General features: G+C 41.7%; 2 protein-coding genes across 2 annotated transcripts in view; one reads left to right on the forward strand and one right to left on the reverse strand.

Annotated features, from left to right (window-relative positions):
• Positions 1–3,127, reverse strand: part of LOC139576609 (LETM1 domain-containing protein LETM2, mitochondrial-like) — a 40,571-nt gene extending 37,444 nt beyond the window's left edge. The window contains exon 1 of the mRNA XM_071402897.1: positions 2,918–3,127. The gene's annotated coding sequence lies outside the window, so the exon portion shown is untranslated. The remainder of the gene's footprint in view (positions 1–2,917) is intronic.
• On the forward strand, positions 1,891–7,004 carry LOC139576610 (uncharacterized). The gene is made up of 3 exons (XM_071402898.1): positions 1,891–2,294; positions 5,780–5,885; positions 6,212–7,004. Exons 1-3 carry the CDS (start codon positions 2,170–2,172, stop codon positions 6,569–6,571), a joined length of 591 nt encoding a protein of 196 aa, XP_071258999.1. The 5' UTR covers positions 1,891–2,169; the 3' UTR covers positions 6,572–7,004.
• The last annotated feature ends 8,544 nt before the right edge of the window (positions 7,005–15,548 follow it).

Genomic DNA, 15,548 nt, shown 5'->3' on the forward strand with positions numbered 1-15,548 from the left:
CACATAGATGGTTTAAAAGGATAGTTCACCCATTCAAGTCATGGGACGGATGCTAGCATTTATCTAAAATTGATTGTGAAGCTCAGCAAAGTCACTTATAGATGTTTTGAATGAGATGCGGGAAAAATGCTAATATCAGTCCCATGGCTTAAAAGGGATTTGTGCCACAAATGCTAAATCATGGAAACAGTGCCAGGGAAACAAAACCAAAGTATGGATTGCTGTCATGCTTTGTCCATAGATTGCTTATAGGGCAATTAAACCAATGTCATTTTCTAATTTGGGTGAACTATCACTTTAAAATGGATGGCCACACTGTAATATGGAAGGATGGGTCTCAAAGGCTCCATCTAGTGTAGAAGACTTGAAGAAAGCCCAAATGATACTTCATGTAAACACAGATGGTTGTTAAAAAAGCAACCGTCTAGGAGCTGTAAAAAGTTAAATTACACTGAACGAAAATATGTACGCAACATGTAAAAAGTGTTGATCCCATGACCTGAAATGAAAGATCCCAGAAATGTTCCATAAGCACAAAAAGCTTATTTCTCTCAAATGTTGTGCACAAATCTGTATACGTCCACTTAGTGAGCATTTCTCCTTTGCCAAGATACTCCATCCACTTGACAGGTGTGGCATATCAATAATCTGATTAAACAGCATGATAATTACACAGGTGCACCTTGTGCTGTGCTGGGGACAATAAAAGGCCACTCTAAAATGTGCAGTTGTCACACAACACAATGCCACAGATGTCTCAAGTTGAGGGAGCACGCAATTGGCATGCTGACTGCAAGAATGTCCACCAGAGCTGTTGCCAAATAATTAAATGTTTATTTCTCTACCATAAACCTCCAACGTCTGTTTGTTTTAGAGAATTTGTCAGTACGTCCAACCGGCCTCACAATCGCAGACCACGTCTATTGCGTCGTGTGGGCGAGCGGTTTGCTGATGTCAACGTTGTGAACAGTGCGGGGTTATGGGGTGGGGTTATGGTATGGGCAGGCATAAGCTACGGACAACGTACACAATTGCATTTTATCAATGGCAATTTGAATGCAAAAAAATACCGTGACGAGATCCTGAGGCCCTTTGTGAGGCCCATTTTTTAAGGTATCTGTGACCAACAGATGCACATCTGTACTCCCAGTGATGTGAAATCCATAGATTAGTGTCGAATGAATTTATTTAAATTGACTGATTTCCTCATATGAACTATAACTCAGTAAAATCAATGAATGCATGGCATGTTGCGTTTATATTTGTGTTCAGTATATAATAAACATTTTACCATTTACTTTGGTCGTGACTTTACAATAACGTCATAGAAACTAAACTACAGATACATTACGCACATTGTAGTGTTTCTCTTCTTGTCCACAACATGGCACTCTAGGCTAAGCAATGAATGGCTATGGTTAGAACTTTCGATATATTCACAAATGGAAATATCTCAAACTTTTATCGCGTCCTCGCTCCTCGTCTCCTTCTCAATACCCATTGGATGAGAAAGCCAGAAGTCCCTCCCTCTGAATGTATCCAATGGGGAAAGGAGAGGACACGAGGAGTACGTAATCAGAGATTTCAACGAAAGGAGATAGTGATCCTAATGGGCAATGTCTGGAAACAGTCATAACGCCTCACCAGCAGAATGTCGACCAATTGTGTTCACGTTCTATGGTGCGTCACGCGGTTGCTAAACTAATCGTAACGCAATCCCTCCTTAACTTGGCTATTTTCCTCGAAAGTACACAATGTCACGATTCCAAAGCTATACGATATTACAGACAACAAGTTAATTATCTCATATCTCGGAAAAGATTTGCAATGTTGTACTTCTTGTTGAAATTCATGCTAATGGTGGTTTTTTGAGCTGGCGCTCAACTGACTCCTTGAAGGAGAGTTCTAATTGTCCCAGAATAGTCCAGAATGCAACGCGCGGCCCATTGACGACGGGTTGGCAACGCACATAAGGGGCCTTAATACGATACCAATATTGTTTCCCATCTCCTCACAAGTATATCTTCCCAATGGCTGCGGACGTATCAAACTGGAAAAAAAACAGAAGTTGTGAAATGACATCGAAAATTAACGGAGTTATGATTTAAACACGGTATTTTAGTCGTATTTCTGTACTACTTTAAACTGCGCATACAGTACATCGTTGACATGGCAGGAAAGCGGCGGATACTACCGTCTTGGATGGCGAGGAAGGATGAGGACAGAGTGAAAGATAAGGAGACACTGAAGAGGATAACTTCAGGCAAGAGAACAATGAGGAAACGAGTTGAAAGGTGGGCAGTGTAGTTTCATCAAAGGACAAAGTAACCTGATATTCTTGAAATATGAAATAATACTTATACTATAGGAGGGCAGTGCCCTTATGAAAAACATTGCAGTCAGAATCAGTGGCGGTCAGACAGTGCCGTTTAAGATGAGGACGTTTTTTGTTTTTTTCATGAGCATGGCTTTATTTCTATTACAGCATATTGGACGACTCATTCATATTCCATTCATCCAGTTCAATGTTACAGCGATAGGTTTCGGCTACTACATGATACTCGAATTTGCCCTATACCCATCATGAGGTTGCTACAACCTAGCCTATGAATTAAAGTTGACAACATAGGTGCACACAGGTCACCTCTTTGCTTGTGGACTTCAATGCACAACACATCAGCTGTATGTGACCAGGCGAAAAAAAACTTTACAAGCCAAACCCCTATACACAGCCTACATCGTTGTCACCATATTAGCTGGAGTATATTAGCTAAAGTAACGTCATAGTCAGCATAGCTAATGGAACTAATTTGTTAGTAAACCCGCTACAATCATACAGTAATGGTACAGTCAGTAAGCAGTTACATCGGCGGGCCCTGGTGGCAATAATTTATAATACCAAAAGCTTAACTGTTACCTTGACTTGGACGAGTTCCAGTGTTGTGTTGGAAAGCAGGTTGTTTCAGTAGGCTAAACTAGCTTGCTGCATTTGCTAGCTAAGTGAAACTGAAAGTGGAAAAAATGACAATCCCCCTCTATATATTTCTCTCTTGCTTCTCCTTCATTTTGGAAGAAATGTATTTGTTAAAAACTGTTGTCTTTCTCTCTTTGAGTCAACTACTCACCACATTTTATACACTGCAGTGCTAGCTAGCTGTAGTTTATGCTTTCAGTACTAGATTAAATATTAGATTTTTTGATTGGGTGGACAACATGTCAGTTCATGCTTCTAGAGCTCTGATAGGCTGGAGGATGTCCTCTGGAAATTGTCATAATTACTGTGTAAATCAGGGGTTCTTAAACTTTTTCAGCCTGGGACCCAAATGAGAAATTCAAGCTTAGGAAAATATGCAACTATAAATAAATATTGGTACATTTCATTGCCCTTATACCTAAAACAAATGCAATATAGACAAAAACAAATAACATTGAAATTAAATATCCATATAAATATCTATTCAGGTTTATTTTCCACCATTAAAAACACTCTTACATATCTGTCTAGGTTGGAGCTGTTGCTGTTAAAATATAATAAATCCTTTTCATTCTGAACAGGAATAAACTGATTGATCACATTACACAGATGTACAACAGAACACACACATACAGGCAGTTTTTGATAGTGCAACTCTAACAGTATCGCTTCTGTCCCTCTCCTCGCCCCTACCTGAGCTCGAACCAGGAACCCTCTGCACACACCGACAAGCCACGGCCCTTGCAGTGCAATGGGAACAACTACTTCAAGGTCTCAGAGCGAGTGATGTCCCCGATTGAAACGCTATTAGCGCGCACCCCGCTAACTAGCTAGCCATTTCACACCGGTTACACTCACCCCCCTTTTTGACCTCCTCCTTTTCTACAGCAACCAGTGATCTTGGTCACGGCACCAATGTAACAGTATAGCTTACGTCCCTCGCCCCGAACCAGGAACCCTCTGCACACATCGACAACAGTAACCTTTGAAGCATCGTTACCTATCGCTCCACAAAAGCCACGGCCCTTGCAGAGCAACGGAAACAACTTCTTCAAGGTCTCAGAGCGAGTGACGTCACCGATTGAAATGCTATTAGCGCACACCCCGCTAACTAGCTAGCCATTTCACACCGGTTACACAACCCTAAGTAACAGTACAGATGAAAAATAATCAGGCCTACTGTACATCTTACTGTATAAATTATTGTTGAAAGAAAGTCTAGGTTGGAACTGTTGCTATTAAAATACAATATGTATTTTTTATTCTAAATTGGAATAAACTAATTGATCACATCACACAGATGTAGACCAGAAAACACACAGTCCTAATTAGAGGTGTGTGGCTGGTTGAAGTTTTCAACAAGCATGTATATTCTGTGCTCTATTTTGATGTACAGTAGGCATGATCATTTTTCATCTTCATCTGTACTGTCACTAGGGTTGCACTAACAGTAGCTAGCTTGCTTTGGCGAATGTTAGCTATTAGCTGTGTACAAGGCCAGGGGATTGTTTGAAAGAGAAACTCACATCTACTACGATGAGAGCTAGTTAGTACTCCCTTTTTTCTGCTTATAATCACCTGTTATAAAATGACAACAATGCCTTGCTAGCTGACTTACTTTTCCATTGTTGAAGCACTGTTTCCTGAAGCATTCTGCACTGTTCTCAAAGAACTCCCTGGGTTTGCCATCATGCTGTGGATGTTTGGTCAGGACGTGTCGTTATAATTTGTTCGTTTTGAGAGACTCATTACTAAGCACTTCCCCACACAAAACACATTGTGGGCGCTCCTCGTTATAAGTTTGTATGAAAGAGAGAGAAACTCATCGCTGTATATGCGTTTCATGATAATTGAGCTCAGTCAGAACTTGTGGCTAGCATGAGTCCATTTGATGACAGCGCTGAGTGATGGCAAGTGGGAATGACAAATCAGTGGCAGACAGCGCATCATCTGCTGCTGAATGACAGCGCTGCATTGTGTGTGTCGCGGAGTGATCTTCAAGAAACTACAGAAAAAAGATCTGGTAAACCGCGAAGCACACGGGCATCTCCCTCACACCTGTGCAGCTGCCAAACAGAGCAGAGACCGCTGCTGAGCAGAACTTGGCCAAATCAATTCCTGTAATTAATTAAATAATTATAAATGTACTCTGACACGTCGCGACCCACCATTAACAGGTCCGCGACCCATACTTTAAGAAAGGCTGGTGTAAGTCTATGGAAGGGGGTGAGAACCATGAGCCTCCTAGGTTTTGTATTGAAGTCAATGTACCTAGAGGAGGGTGAAAGCTAGCTGTCCTCCGGCTACACCATGGTGCTACTCTACAGAGTGCTGCTGAGGCTACTGTAGACTTTTTGCAAAACAGTGTGTTTTAATCAATTATTTGATGTGATTATATTTAGTATAGTTTTATCTAAAAAGGAAAACATATTTTTTTTTAAATGTAATTTTTATGAAATTCACTGAGGAGAATGGTCTTCCCTTTCCACCTCTGAGGAGCATCCACTGGTCAGAATGCAGTATAGCTGCAATACACTGTACTGCAGTTATATATTGCTTCCAAAATAAGTTTTTACTGCAGTAATTTTGCAGTCTATTCTGAAAAATACCACAGTCAAGTACAGTTAGTGCAATTTTACTGCATTTTCAAAACGCCAATTGTTTTCTGTAGAGTGTGGTTTCAACCACTAACTTTTCTATTTTTCAATTAAAAGTAACCTGATGGCCTATTATTGGCTATATGGCTATATGAAAAACATTCATTTTCTGCACATAGGACTTAATTTTCCCTCTCTTGCTGTTCAGAGTGGCTTTCTACTGCATGAATGAAAAGGAGCTGGTGGAGGCAGCTGTCAGTTATTTGAATGATTTTGGAGGTGGAGAAGATGGAGCTAGTCATGATGACAAACAGGTGATGTTCCATAGACTGGGTGATGATTCACTGAGGGGTATGGGGGGGGGGGGGGTGCAGCTAACTAGCTTAGACCACAGTATGAAAGACCTCTAGTGGGGACCCCCAGTTGTTATTTGATCTAATCTAGAGCTAGCACACCTGATTCAACTCATCAGGTAATCATCATGCCTTTGAATAGGTGACTCAGGTGAGCTAGTTCAGGGCTACAACAAAATTGTGAAATGTCTGGTGGGGAGGTTTGAGAATAATTTCTAGTGGATATAACTGAGCTATTTCTGTCTGCTTTATCCAATTCACCCTGTATATTGCATTCATTGCTACAGGTGAAAAGTAGTGTGGTGGGCTGCTCTATGAATGCAAAAAACAACTGTGTCAGGGAGAAGAAGAGGAGGCTGTCTGAGTTGGACGTGGTGGCGGAGTCCTCAGACTCTGATGCCCAGGAGAGGACGTATGTCTCAGAAACGGACATCGACATAGCCGAGGAGTACACTCTACTGTACGCTCAAAACAACAACACAGAGCAGGGACCTGAGGGTCAGAGTTCAGGACCAGGTCACGGTCACGACGATGCTGATGGTCATGGGGATTTGGCTCAGGGTGTTGAAGGAGCAGAGGACCGGTCACAGTCTCCCACAGCAGATGATGATGCCCTCAGGCTTGTAAGGGAGATATTCTTCACCTGATGATAAACCACAGAACACTTTGAACTTTGAGATGCTTTCCTTACAAACTGAGATGGGGGGGCTACACAGCGAGGTCATGTAGACTAGAGTATATTAAAAATAGTCAATGGGGACAAATGGGACCCATAACATTAATGATTTCCTTCTCAGCTAATAGTGGGTTCTTGGTATATGTTAGTAAATACATCTCCATTGAAATCATTTATTAATACAGGATTAGGTTTCATCTGTGAAGTGTTTAGGCACTATGTCCTAGAAAAGGCCTTGGGCCTAAAAACTGGCTCACTAGGTGCAACTAAGGACGTGTACAATATTAGGCGCAACTGCGCAAGATGGTTTCCCCTTTTAAGAACAGTAAAAGGGCAATGACATACTTTGTAATAGAAACAAAAATATATATAATTTTGATTGAAGAATAAAATGTGACGACTGGGATATTCTAAAGGCACTTTTATTTTTTTTATTTTTTTTTAAAGCTACAATATGTCACTTTTGGTGACCTGACCAAATTCACATAGAAATTAGAGAAATCTTGACCATCAACATACTCTTATGATAGGCTTATGATCAACAGGCAGGTCATGCACTTCACAATTTTACAACATTGTTGATGAATAAATCATGTACATTTGAGACTTGTGAGCAAAATTGGTGGTTTTAACTTAACCTACTTTACCTAATAATCATTGTTATCACACTAATTTACTGGAACATGACAGTTAGCCAAAAGGTATGCAATATCTTTTTGAATTACTTAGGCTAGTGGTTGATTTATTAAAATGACTAGCATTTTTGTTGTCAACATTGCCGACCACAATACAGTAGGACTATAGTAGTAGTGGTCAAAGAGCAAAGTATCTCTGTATCAGAGTTCATATTGGAAACTTAATTTGATTTTAAAATATACATCTATGTACAGAACAGAACACAAACATGAAAACAGACTAAATAAAATGATGAATAGCATGTTTTGAAAAACATTATATAGACATAGTCATTTAAAATGTACACCTTTTTGGTTGATCATGTTGAACACATTGAAAAACTTTAAATAATCAAATCAAAAGTCGACTTGTTTTTCCTGACCAGCAAACAAATGTTTGCCAAAGTAAACTGATGCAGAGAGGTCAGTTAGGGGTTGCTGAACATTTCCTCTTATTTGAACACTAGGGAGGACTTGACAATCCCTTGTTGGTTACCAGCAAGCCTCTCCACTGTGTTATTAGTTATCATAGGCTGTCGTCTCATCTCTTAGCTGCCGCCTCCCTGTCATCCAGGTCAGTACAGCTGCTGCAGCCAGCTCAGCATTAACAAACACACAGACATAGTACCCTGCTGTCATACCAGTAAAAGACACATAGCTAAAGTGGAGCCCCACAAACACACAAAGGCCCACAAGCATCAGTAGGCTGGAAGCAGCCTGACAGCTGACACTGAACCACAACACCCCTCTGTCATCACAGCAGACTGCAAACAGAAAGGCCATGAGGGCAAAGGGCACCAGCACCAGTGGAGTATACAGGCTCATAATGACCAGGGGCCTCATTTATAAAACTGTGCAGAGGATTCACGTCAAAAGGTGGCGTATGGATGAAACAAAGTGCTTATGCACAAAAATATTGTGATTTATAACACAGTGCTCACGTACGTCCGACGGCGGATTCTCCTTTATAAATCACAATCAACTCGATATTTGGCGCACGTGAGCGAGCGTCTTGTCCCACCCTTTTAACGCACATAGTTGCCAGTAAATAGTCAGTGAAAGGCCCCTAATTAATATTCATCCATACTGACTGCATGACGACAATGACGGTAAATCCCAACAGAAAGGCTAAAAAAACATTTTTTTTGTAAGGGAAGTTGAAGCAAGAAAAAATATATTATTTGGTGGACATAGTGTGGGCAAATCAAATGCCAAAAAGGAGTTAGAGTGGCAGCATGTGGCGGACGCTGTGAATGCTGCTGGCTCAGGTCGGACCCTCTCAGAAATAAAAAAGTGGTCCGACATAAAAGTGGAGGCCACAAGGCGCATAGCCTTACACAGACAAAGTGTTTGTGCCACGGACGGGGAAAAGGGGACATCGAAGCTCAACCCCCTAGATGAGCGACTTGCCGGTAATATAGGGGAATCGCTCCTGTGTGGAGTAGTGACGTAGGTGGAGGGGGACACGGATATGCAAGATGCATGATCCAGGTATGTAATTAGTATTCCCTCATTTGAAAATAGTAAACCAAATGCATTCAAGTTGTGTTTAAACATTTATTTACACAAACAATTGACATTTTCTATTGTTTTTAGTCGTTGCGTGTTCCAGCGGGGTCGGTGGTGCTGCAGCTGAGCAGGAGCTGAGTGCGCCTAGACCCGACGGCTCCACTGCACCTCGTGCGTCACAACCCTCCAGAGGCCGTGTCCTCACAGATGCAGTCCTGCAAATGCAAAGAGACACCATTGACGCTATTAACGAGGTTGCCAAGGAGTTGAAGTGGGACAGGCACGGCTTGGTTTCTGTGGGTGCTTCTCTGTAAACCTGGGCCCACTACAGCACAGAGATCCAAGAGAACAGCTCTTGGTAATCAGAACCGGCTCATAAGGCACTCATCATCGTTAGCCAGTAAATATTGCTGGTCTCTGAAAATTCGCTCTCGGAATTCATCCAACAGTGCCAAAGCAGCCATTGTGCGTCATTACCAATTGTAATTTCATGCCTTTTTATACCCACCTATTTGATTGTCAAAGCTACACAATTGCGTAACATCTTCAAGTGTGGTAATTACCCTGATTGTAACTGACAATGAAAGGGCCATTATCACATTGACAGTTCTGCGCAACGAACATGTGAAAACAATATATGAAACTGTTCACTCGTATCTGCCCGACTGAGGCATTGAAAACAGCATCAGTTTAAACGTAATTGGTCCTACTGTTGACATTATTTATGAGAATACATTTCATAACATGCGAGTATTGTTTAATAATTACCGATCCAATTAAATATGATTCCCGATTAAACTGTACAACATATTTGAGGGGTTTATTTGCAAAAACATATCTCCGTATGTATTTATCCTAAATCATGTTTTTTATGTGTTTTTTTGTGTGCACTGCAGGGAACTCATCATATATAATATGTGAGAGGTAATATTTCGATTTATTTTACACAATGCTATCAATTTCAAAGTGTTTCTGGAGTGTGATCCTCATGCTATCGGAGTCGCATTCTCACGTCAAGTTTGCTTTTTATAAATACCAAAGTTTCCTACACAACGTTTATAAATGAGGCCCCAGAACCCTGGGGATATCCACTAATACACCAGCGGTGGCAGCAATGTTGTTCTATTGATCATCACAGGTAACTCCAACATCTTGTCCCTGGAGGCAGAAGTTGATAGAGGCTGATGATGGCTGATGATGGCCTCAGTAGAGCTGACCAACTGGCCGTGTAACACGATGAGGGCGTAGAGCTGCTGGGTGAGGATGAAGACGAGGAAAAGAGCCACCGGAGGCCAGCAACGTGGAGGTCTTCTGGTGCTGTGCTCCATGGTTGAGAGGTTAACCATCACGAGGCGCCTGTAGGAGTCAGTGCACTTTTCTCAAAATGTGCATCAGCCAATTACAATTGTCGTCATAGTTGGATGTGATAGAACTCTACATTGTAGCTGGTCCCATCAGATGATCTGCCATATTTTAGCCTTATGCTAACCTCTCCAGCTGACAGTGATTATTTCCTGTAACAAATTCCACATCAGCCTGTCAAAGATCTTAACCTCTGCAGGATCGGTGGGTCCCCCGCAGGATGATTGAGCTAACATAGTCTAATGTGATTAGCATGAGGTTGTAAGTAACAAGAACATTTCCCAGGACATAGACATATCTGATATTGGCAGAAAGCTTAAATTCTTGTTAATCTAACTGCACTGTCCAATTTACAGTAGCTATTCCAGTGAAAGAATACCATGCTATTGTTTGAGGAGAGTGCACAGTTATGAACTTGAAAATGTATTAATAAACCAATTTGGTACATTTGGGCAGTCTTGAGGCAATGGTTCATTGGATCAGTCTAAAACGTTGCGCATACTGCTGCCAAAATCTAAATTGCGCCTGGGCTGGAATAATACATTATGGCCTTTCTCTTGCATTTCAAAGATGATAATTCAAAACAAATACAAAAAAACGCATGTTTTTTTCTTTGTATTATCTTTTACCAGATCTAATGTGTTATATTATCCCACATTTCCACAAACTTCAAAGTGTTTCCTTTCAAATGGTATGCATATCCTTGCTTCAGGTCCTGAGCTACAGGCAGTTAGATTTGGGTATGTCAAGGGGCGGATCCTTAAGAGGTTTTAAAGGCCCAGTGCAGTCAAAAACGTAATTTCCTCTGTTTTATAAACATTTCCACACTACAAGGTTGGAATAATACTGTGAAAAAATAATGATAATGCCCTTTAAGTGTAAGAGCCCTTTGAAAAGACCACCTGAACTTTCAGCCTGTTTTGGTGGGATTGAGTTTGGGCCTGCCTGCTGGCCAGTGGTGATATGGATAATATAGAGCTGGCGGGATTTTCCATGCACCGGGAGAACAAAGAAGCTACATCTGGTAAGACGAAGGGTAGGGGTGTGTGTCTATTTGTCAATAACAGCTGGTGTGCGATGTCTAAAGTAGTGACATGTTGAATGCTCCAAACTGTCTGTCTAAACTACTGGCACACAGCTCACACAGCTCGGACACCCATGCAGACCCCACAAGACATCCCACAGGAGGTCCCTTCACAGTCCCCAAGTACAGAACAGACTATGGGAGGCACACAGTACTATTTAGAGCCATGACTACATGGAACTCTATTCCACATCAAGTAACTGACGCAAGCAGTAAAATTTGATTTAAAAAAACAGATTAAAAAACACCTTATGGAACAGTGGGGACTGTGAAGCAACACACACACACACACACACAATAACATACGCACGCACTATACATACACATGGATTTAGTCATGTAGATATGTGGTAGTGGTGGAGTAGGGGCCTGAGGGAATACAGTGTGTTGTGAAATCTGTGAATGTATTGTAATGTTTTAAAATTGTTTAAACTGCCTTAATTTTGCTGGACCCCAGGAAGAGTAGCTGCTGCTTTAGCCAATGAGGATCCATAATACATACAAATATTAAAGATGTCTTGAGGTATTGCTCGCCTGAGGTAGAGTGCCTTATGATAAGCTGTAGACCACACTATCAACCAAGAGAGTTCTCATCTATATTATTCGTAGCCGTCTATTTACCACCACAAAATGAAGCTGGCACTAAGACTGCTCTCAACCAACTCTATAAGGCCATAAGCAAAGAAGAAAATGCTCACCCAGAAGTGCTCCTAGTGGCCGGGGACATTAATGCATGCAAACTTAAATCAGTTTCACCAATTTTTTTGCGCATGTGCAACCAGAGGGAAAAAAAATCCTAAACCACATTTACTCCACACACAGAGATGCATACAAAGCTCTCCCCCGCCCTCCATTTGGCAAATCTGACCATAATTCTATCCTCCTGATTCCTGCTTACAAGCAAAAACCAAAGCAGGAAGTACCAGTGACTCGCTGAATACGGAAGTGGTCAGATGATGCGGATGCTACACTACAGGACTGTTTTGCTAGCACAGACTGGAATATGTTCCGGGATTCATCCAATGGCATTGAGGAGTACATCACCTCAGTCATCGCCTTCATCAATAAGTGCATTGACGATGTTGTCCCCATAATGACCGAACATACATATCCCAACCAGAAGCCATGGATTACAGGCAACATCCGCAGTGAGCTAAAGGCTAGAGCTGCCGCTTTAAAAGAGCGGGAGACTAATCCGGACGCTTAGAAGAAATCCCGCTATGCCCTCAAACGAACCATCAAACAAGCAAAGCGTCAATACAGGATTAAGATTGAATCCTACTATACCGGCTCTGATGCTCGTCGGATGTGGCAGGGCTTGAAAACTATTACGGACTACAAAGGGAAACCCAGACACGAGCTGCCCAGTGACGCGAGCCTACCAGATGAGCAATATGCCTTTTATGTTCGCTTCGAGGCAAGCAACACTGAAGCATGCACGAGAGCACCAGCTGTTCTGGATGACTGTGTGATAACGCTCTCGGTAGCTGGTGTGAACTAAACTTTTAAACAGGTTAACATTCACAAAGCCGCGGGTCCAGATGGATTACCAGGACGTGTACTCAAAGCATGCGCGGACCAACTGTCAAGTGTCTTCACTGACATTTTCAACCTCTCCCTGACCGATTCTGTAATACCTACATGTTTCAAGCAGACCACCATAGTCCCTGTGCCCAAGGAAGCCAAGGTAACCTGCCTAATTGATTATCGCTCCGTAGCACTCATGTCGGTAGCCATGGAGTGCTTTGAAAGACTGGTCATGGCTCACATCAACAGCATCCTCCCGGACACCCTAGACCCAGTCCAATTCGCATACCGCCCCAACAGATCCACAGATGACGCAATCTCAATCGCACTCCACACTGCCCTTTCCCACCTGGACAAAAGTAACACCTACGTGAGAATGCTGTTCATTGACTACAGCTCAGCGTTCAACACCATAGTGCCCACAAAGCTCATCACTAAGCTAAGGACCCTGGGACTAAACACTTCCCTCTGCAAAGGCATCTTGGACTTCCTGAGGGGCCGCCCCCAGGTGGTAAGAGTAGGCAACAACACGTCTGCCATGCTGATTCTTAACACTGGGGCCCCTCAGGGGCATCTGACCGTAAGGCGCTACAGAGGGTACTGCGTATGACCCAATACATCACTGGGGCCAAGCTTCCTGCCACCCAGGACCTATTTAATAGGCGGTGTTAGAGGAAAGCCCATAAGTTATAAACTGTTTTCCCTGCTACCGCACGACAAGCGGTAGGTACCAAAGCACCAAGTCTAAGACCAAAAGGCTCCTCAACAGCTTCTACCCCCAAGCCATAAGACTGCTGAACAATTAATAAAATCACCACCAGATTATTTACATTGACCACCCCCCCCCTTTTGTACACTGCTGCTACTTGCTGTTTATTATCTATGCATAGTCACTTCACCCCTACCTACATGTACAAATTAGCTCAACTAACCTGTACTGCTGCACACTGACTCGGTACCGGTGCCTTCTGTATATAGCCTCGTTATTGTTATTCTTATTGTGTTACTTTTTATTATAATTTTTTACTTTAGTATATTTGGTAAATATTTTCTTAACTCTTCTTGAACTGCACTGTTGGTTAAGGGCTTGTAAGTAAGCATTTCACGGTAAGGTCTCGAACTTGTTGTATTTGGCGAATGTGACAAATAAAGTTCGATTTGATTTGTAGTACAATTTTTTTAGGTGAGGGAGCACTACAAAACAAATAGTCATAATTTCCCAATCAAATGTTGTACCGACAGATGTAACCTATTGGATATCATTGTAGAATAGACCTATGCATGAAATGCATCCTCCAATTGCAACGTCTTCCTATGTCTACACAATCAGAAGAAAATACACTCAAACACCAAGATAGGCATACCTAATTTTAAAGTAGGCCATCATCACGGTCAATCGATAATGACCATTCTTCATTTTACCGGTGTTTTACCGGTGAAATGTCCAAACTGCATGCCAATCATTTGATCTTAATGGGAATATGCATTTAGATCTTCTTGAATTACTGTTCCGTGAGCAAATTAAAGCAGATATGTTTAAACTATTAGCCTTTTGTAGGACTATTTTGTTTCAATGAAAGCATGCATGTATCCTGCCTAGTAACGCACGCTGTTGAGTTTTTGCTGCATAAGGAAAACATTTGACCTATTAAGCTTCAGATAAGAAATGACGGAATAGTTTGTAACATATTATAGGCTTAGTATGCTACTGTATATAGGCCCTACTGTTATATTCGGTTCTGTTATGTAAGATACTAAATAATCATTGTGATCTTGCGAGACATTAAGCTTTGATCTAACTTTACTAAACAAGCACCATTGTGAGAATTGATCATCTTCTATTTTTAATAAGTGATAGGCGTAAGCCACAGATCTTGATCGTGGTGGTGAAAAGACAGCCCCGTAACCAAGTGGTCACATATCGTTCTGGGTTCCACTGCACAATTAGGGGTCTGTGGAGTTTTATGAACATCAAGGCAGACACGCGGTGAATTTGGAACCTAGATCTCGTTGGTGTGATGATAAGGTTCATGAGGTGGATCAGTTTGACTGAACAGGCAAGAGTTGGTACCTTTCTGTAAGCTATGAATTGGGATAGTAGAGGGAGTTCAAGTGCGTCGTACATGATCCCCAAATCCATAACAAACTGTTTTGAGGACAGCCGTTTTAGCAACCCTTGGTAGAGCTCTGTCTATGGCTGTTCTTGTCAAGTCGGATTTGGCCTGCTCAAAGTGGTCAAGCCTCCGACCTTGCCTACAGTTATTCATTGTTCGCGCCACCGCGAGAGAAACAGGGAAGAAAACACCATTTACCTACCTATTAGGCTGCTATAGCCTATATATTTATTTTACCAAAGTTGAGGACACAACAGTTCACCTGACAATAATTGAATCCAATCATTACACTGTTGATTTTGTCAATTTTACATTTACTGTACTTTGCCACATTTATTGATAATGAAATCTGAAAATACTCTGGATACACTAAGTAACATAAGAATATTTGTGGAATACGAGTGAGACGACTAGCATGAAACACACTGAGAATCTCACTGCTGATAGACTGCCGATAGGTATCACAATGGGAGGCCTTTCCTTCTCTTGCTAGAACTAAAAGGTGGTACCTGCTGTGTGCCGACCAGGTAACGACGAACCTACTTGGAGAATTTACTTTTTTACTACTTTTACTTTCGGTTTTGTACACCAGCTTAAAAACAGAAAAATACAATTATTTTGGTTATTGAAAAGACATTTCAGAGTGGTTTAGATGGTACATTTATTATCTACACTGTA

The sequence above is a fragment of the Salvelinus alpinus genome, chromosome 5 (genome assembly GCF_045679555.1).
Source record: "Salvelinus alpinus chromosome 5, SLU_Salpinus.1, whole genome shotgun sequence".
Taxonomy (NCBI): domain Eukaryota; kingdom Metazoa; phylum Chordata; class Actinopteri; order Salmoniformes; family Salmonidae; genus Salvelinus; species Salvelinus alpinus.

Bases quoted from the DNA above. Each gene is read 5' to 3' on its own strand.
- LOC139576610 (XM_071402898.1), top strand. From the start codon at position 2,170: ATGGCAGGAAAGCGGCGGATACTACCGTCTTGGATGGCGAGGAAGGAT. The intron at 2,295-5,779 runs GTGGGCAGTGTA...CTTGCTGTTCAG, and splicing joins ATGAGGAAACGAGTTGAAAG to AGTGGCTTTCTACTGCATGA. The intron at 5,886-6,211 runs GTGATGTTCCAT...TCATTGCTACAG, and splicing joins CTAGTCATGATGACAAACAG to GTGAAAAGTAGTGTGGTGGG.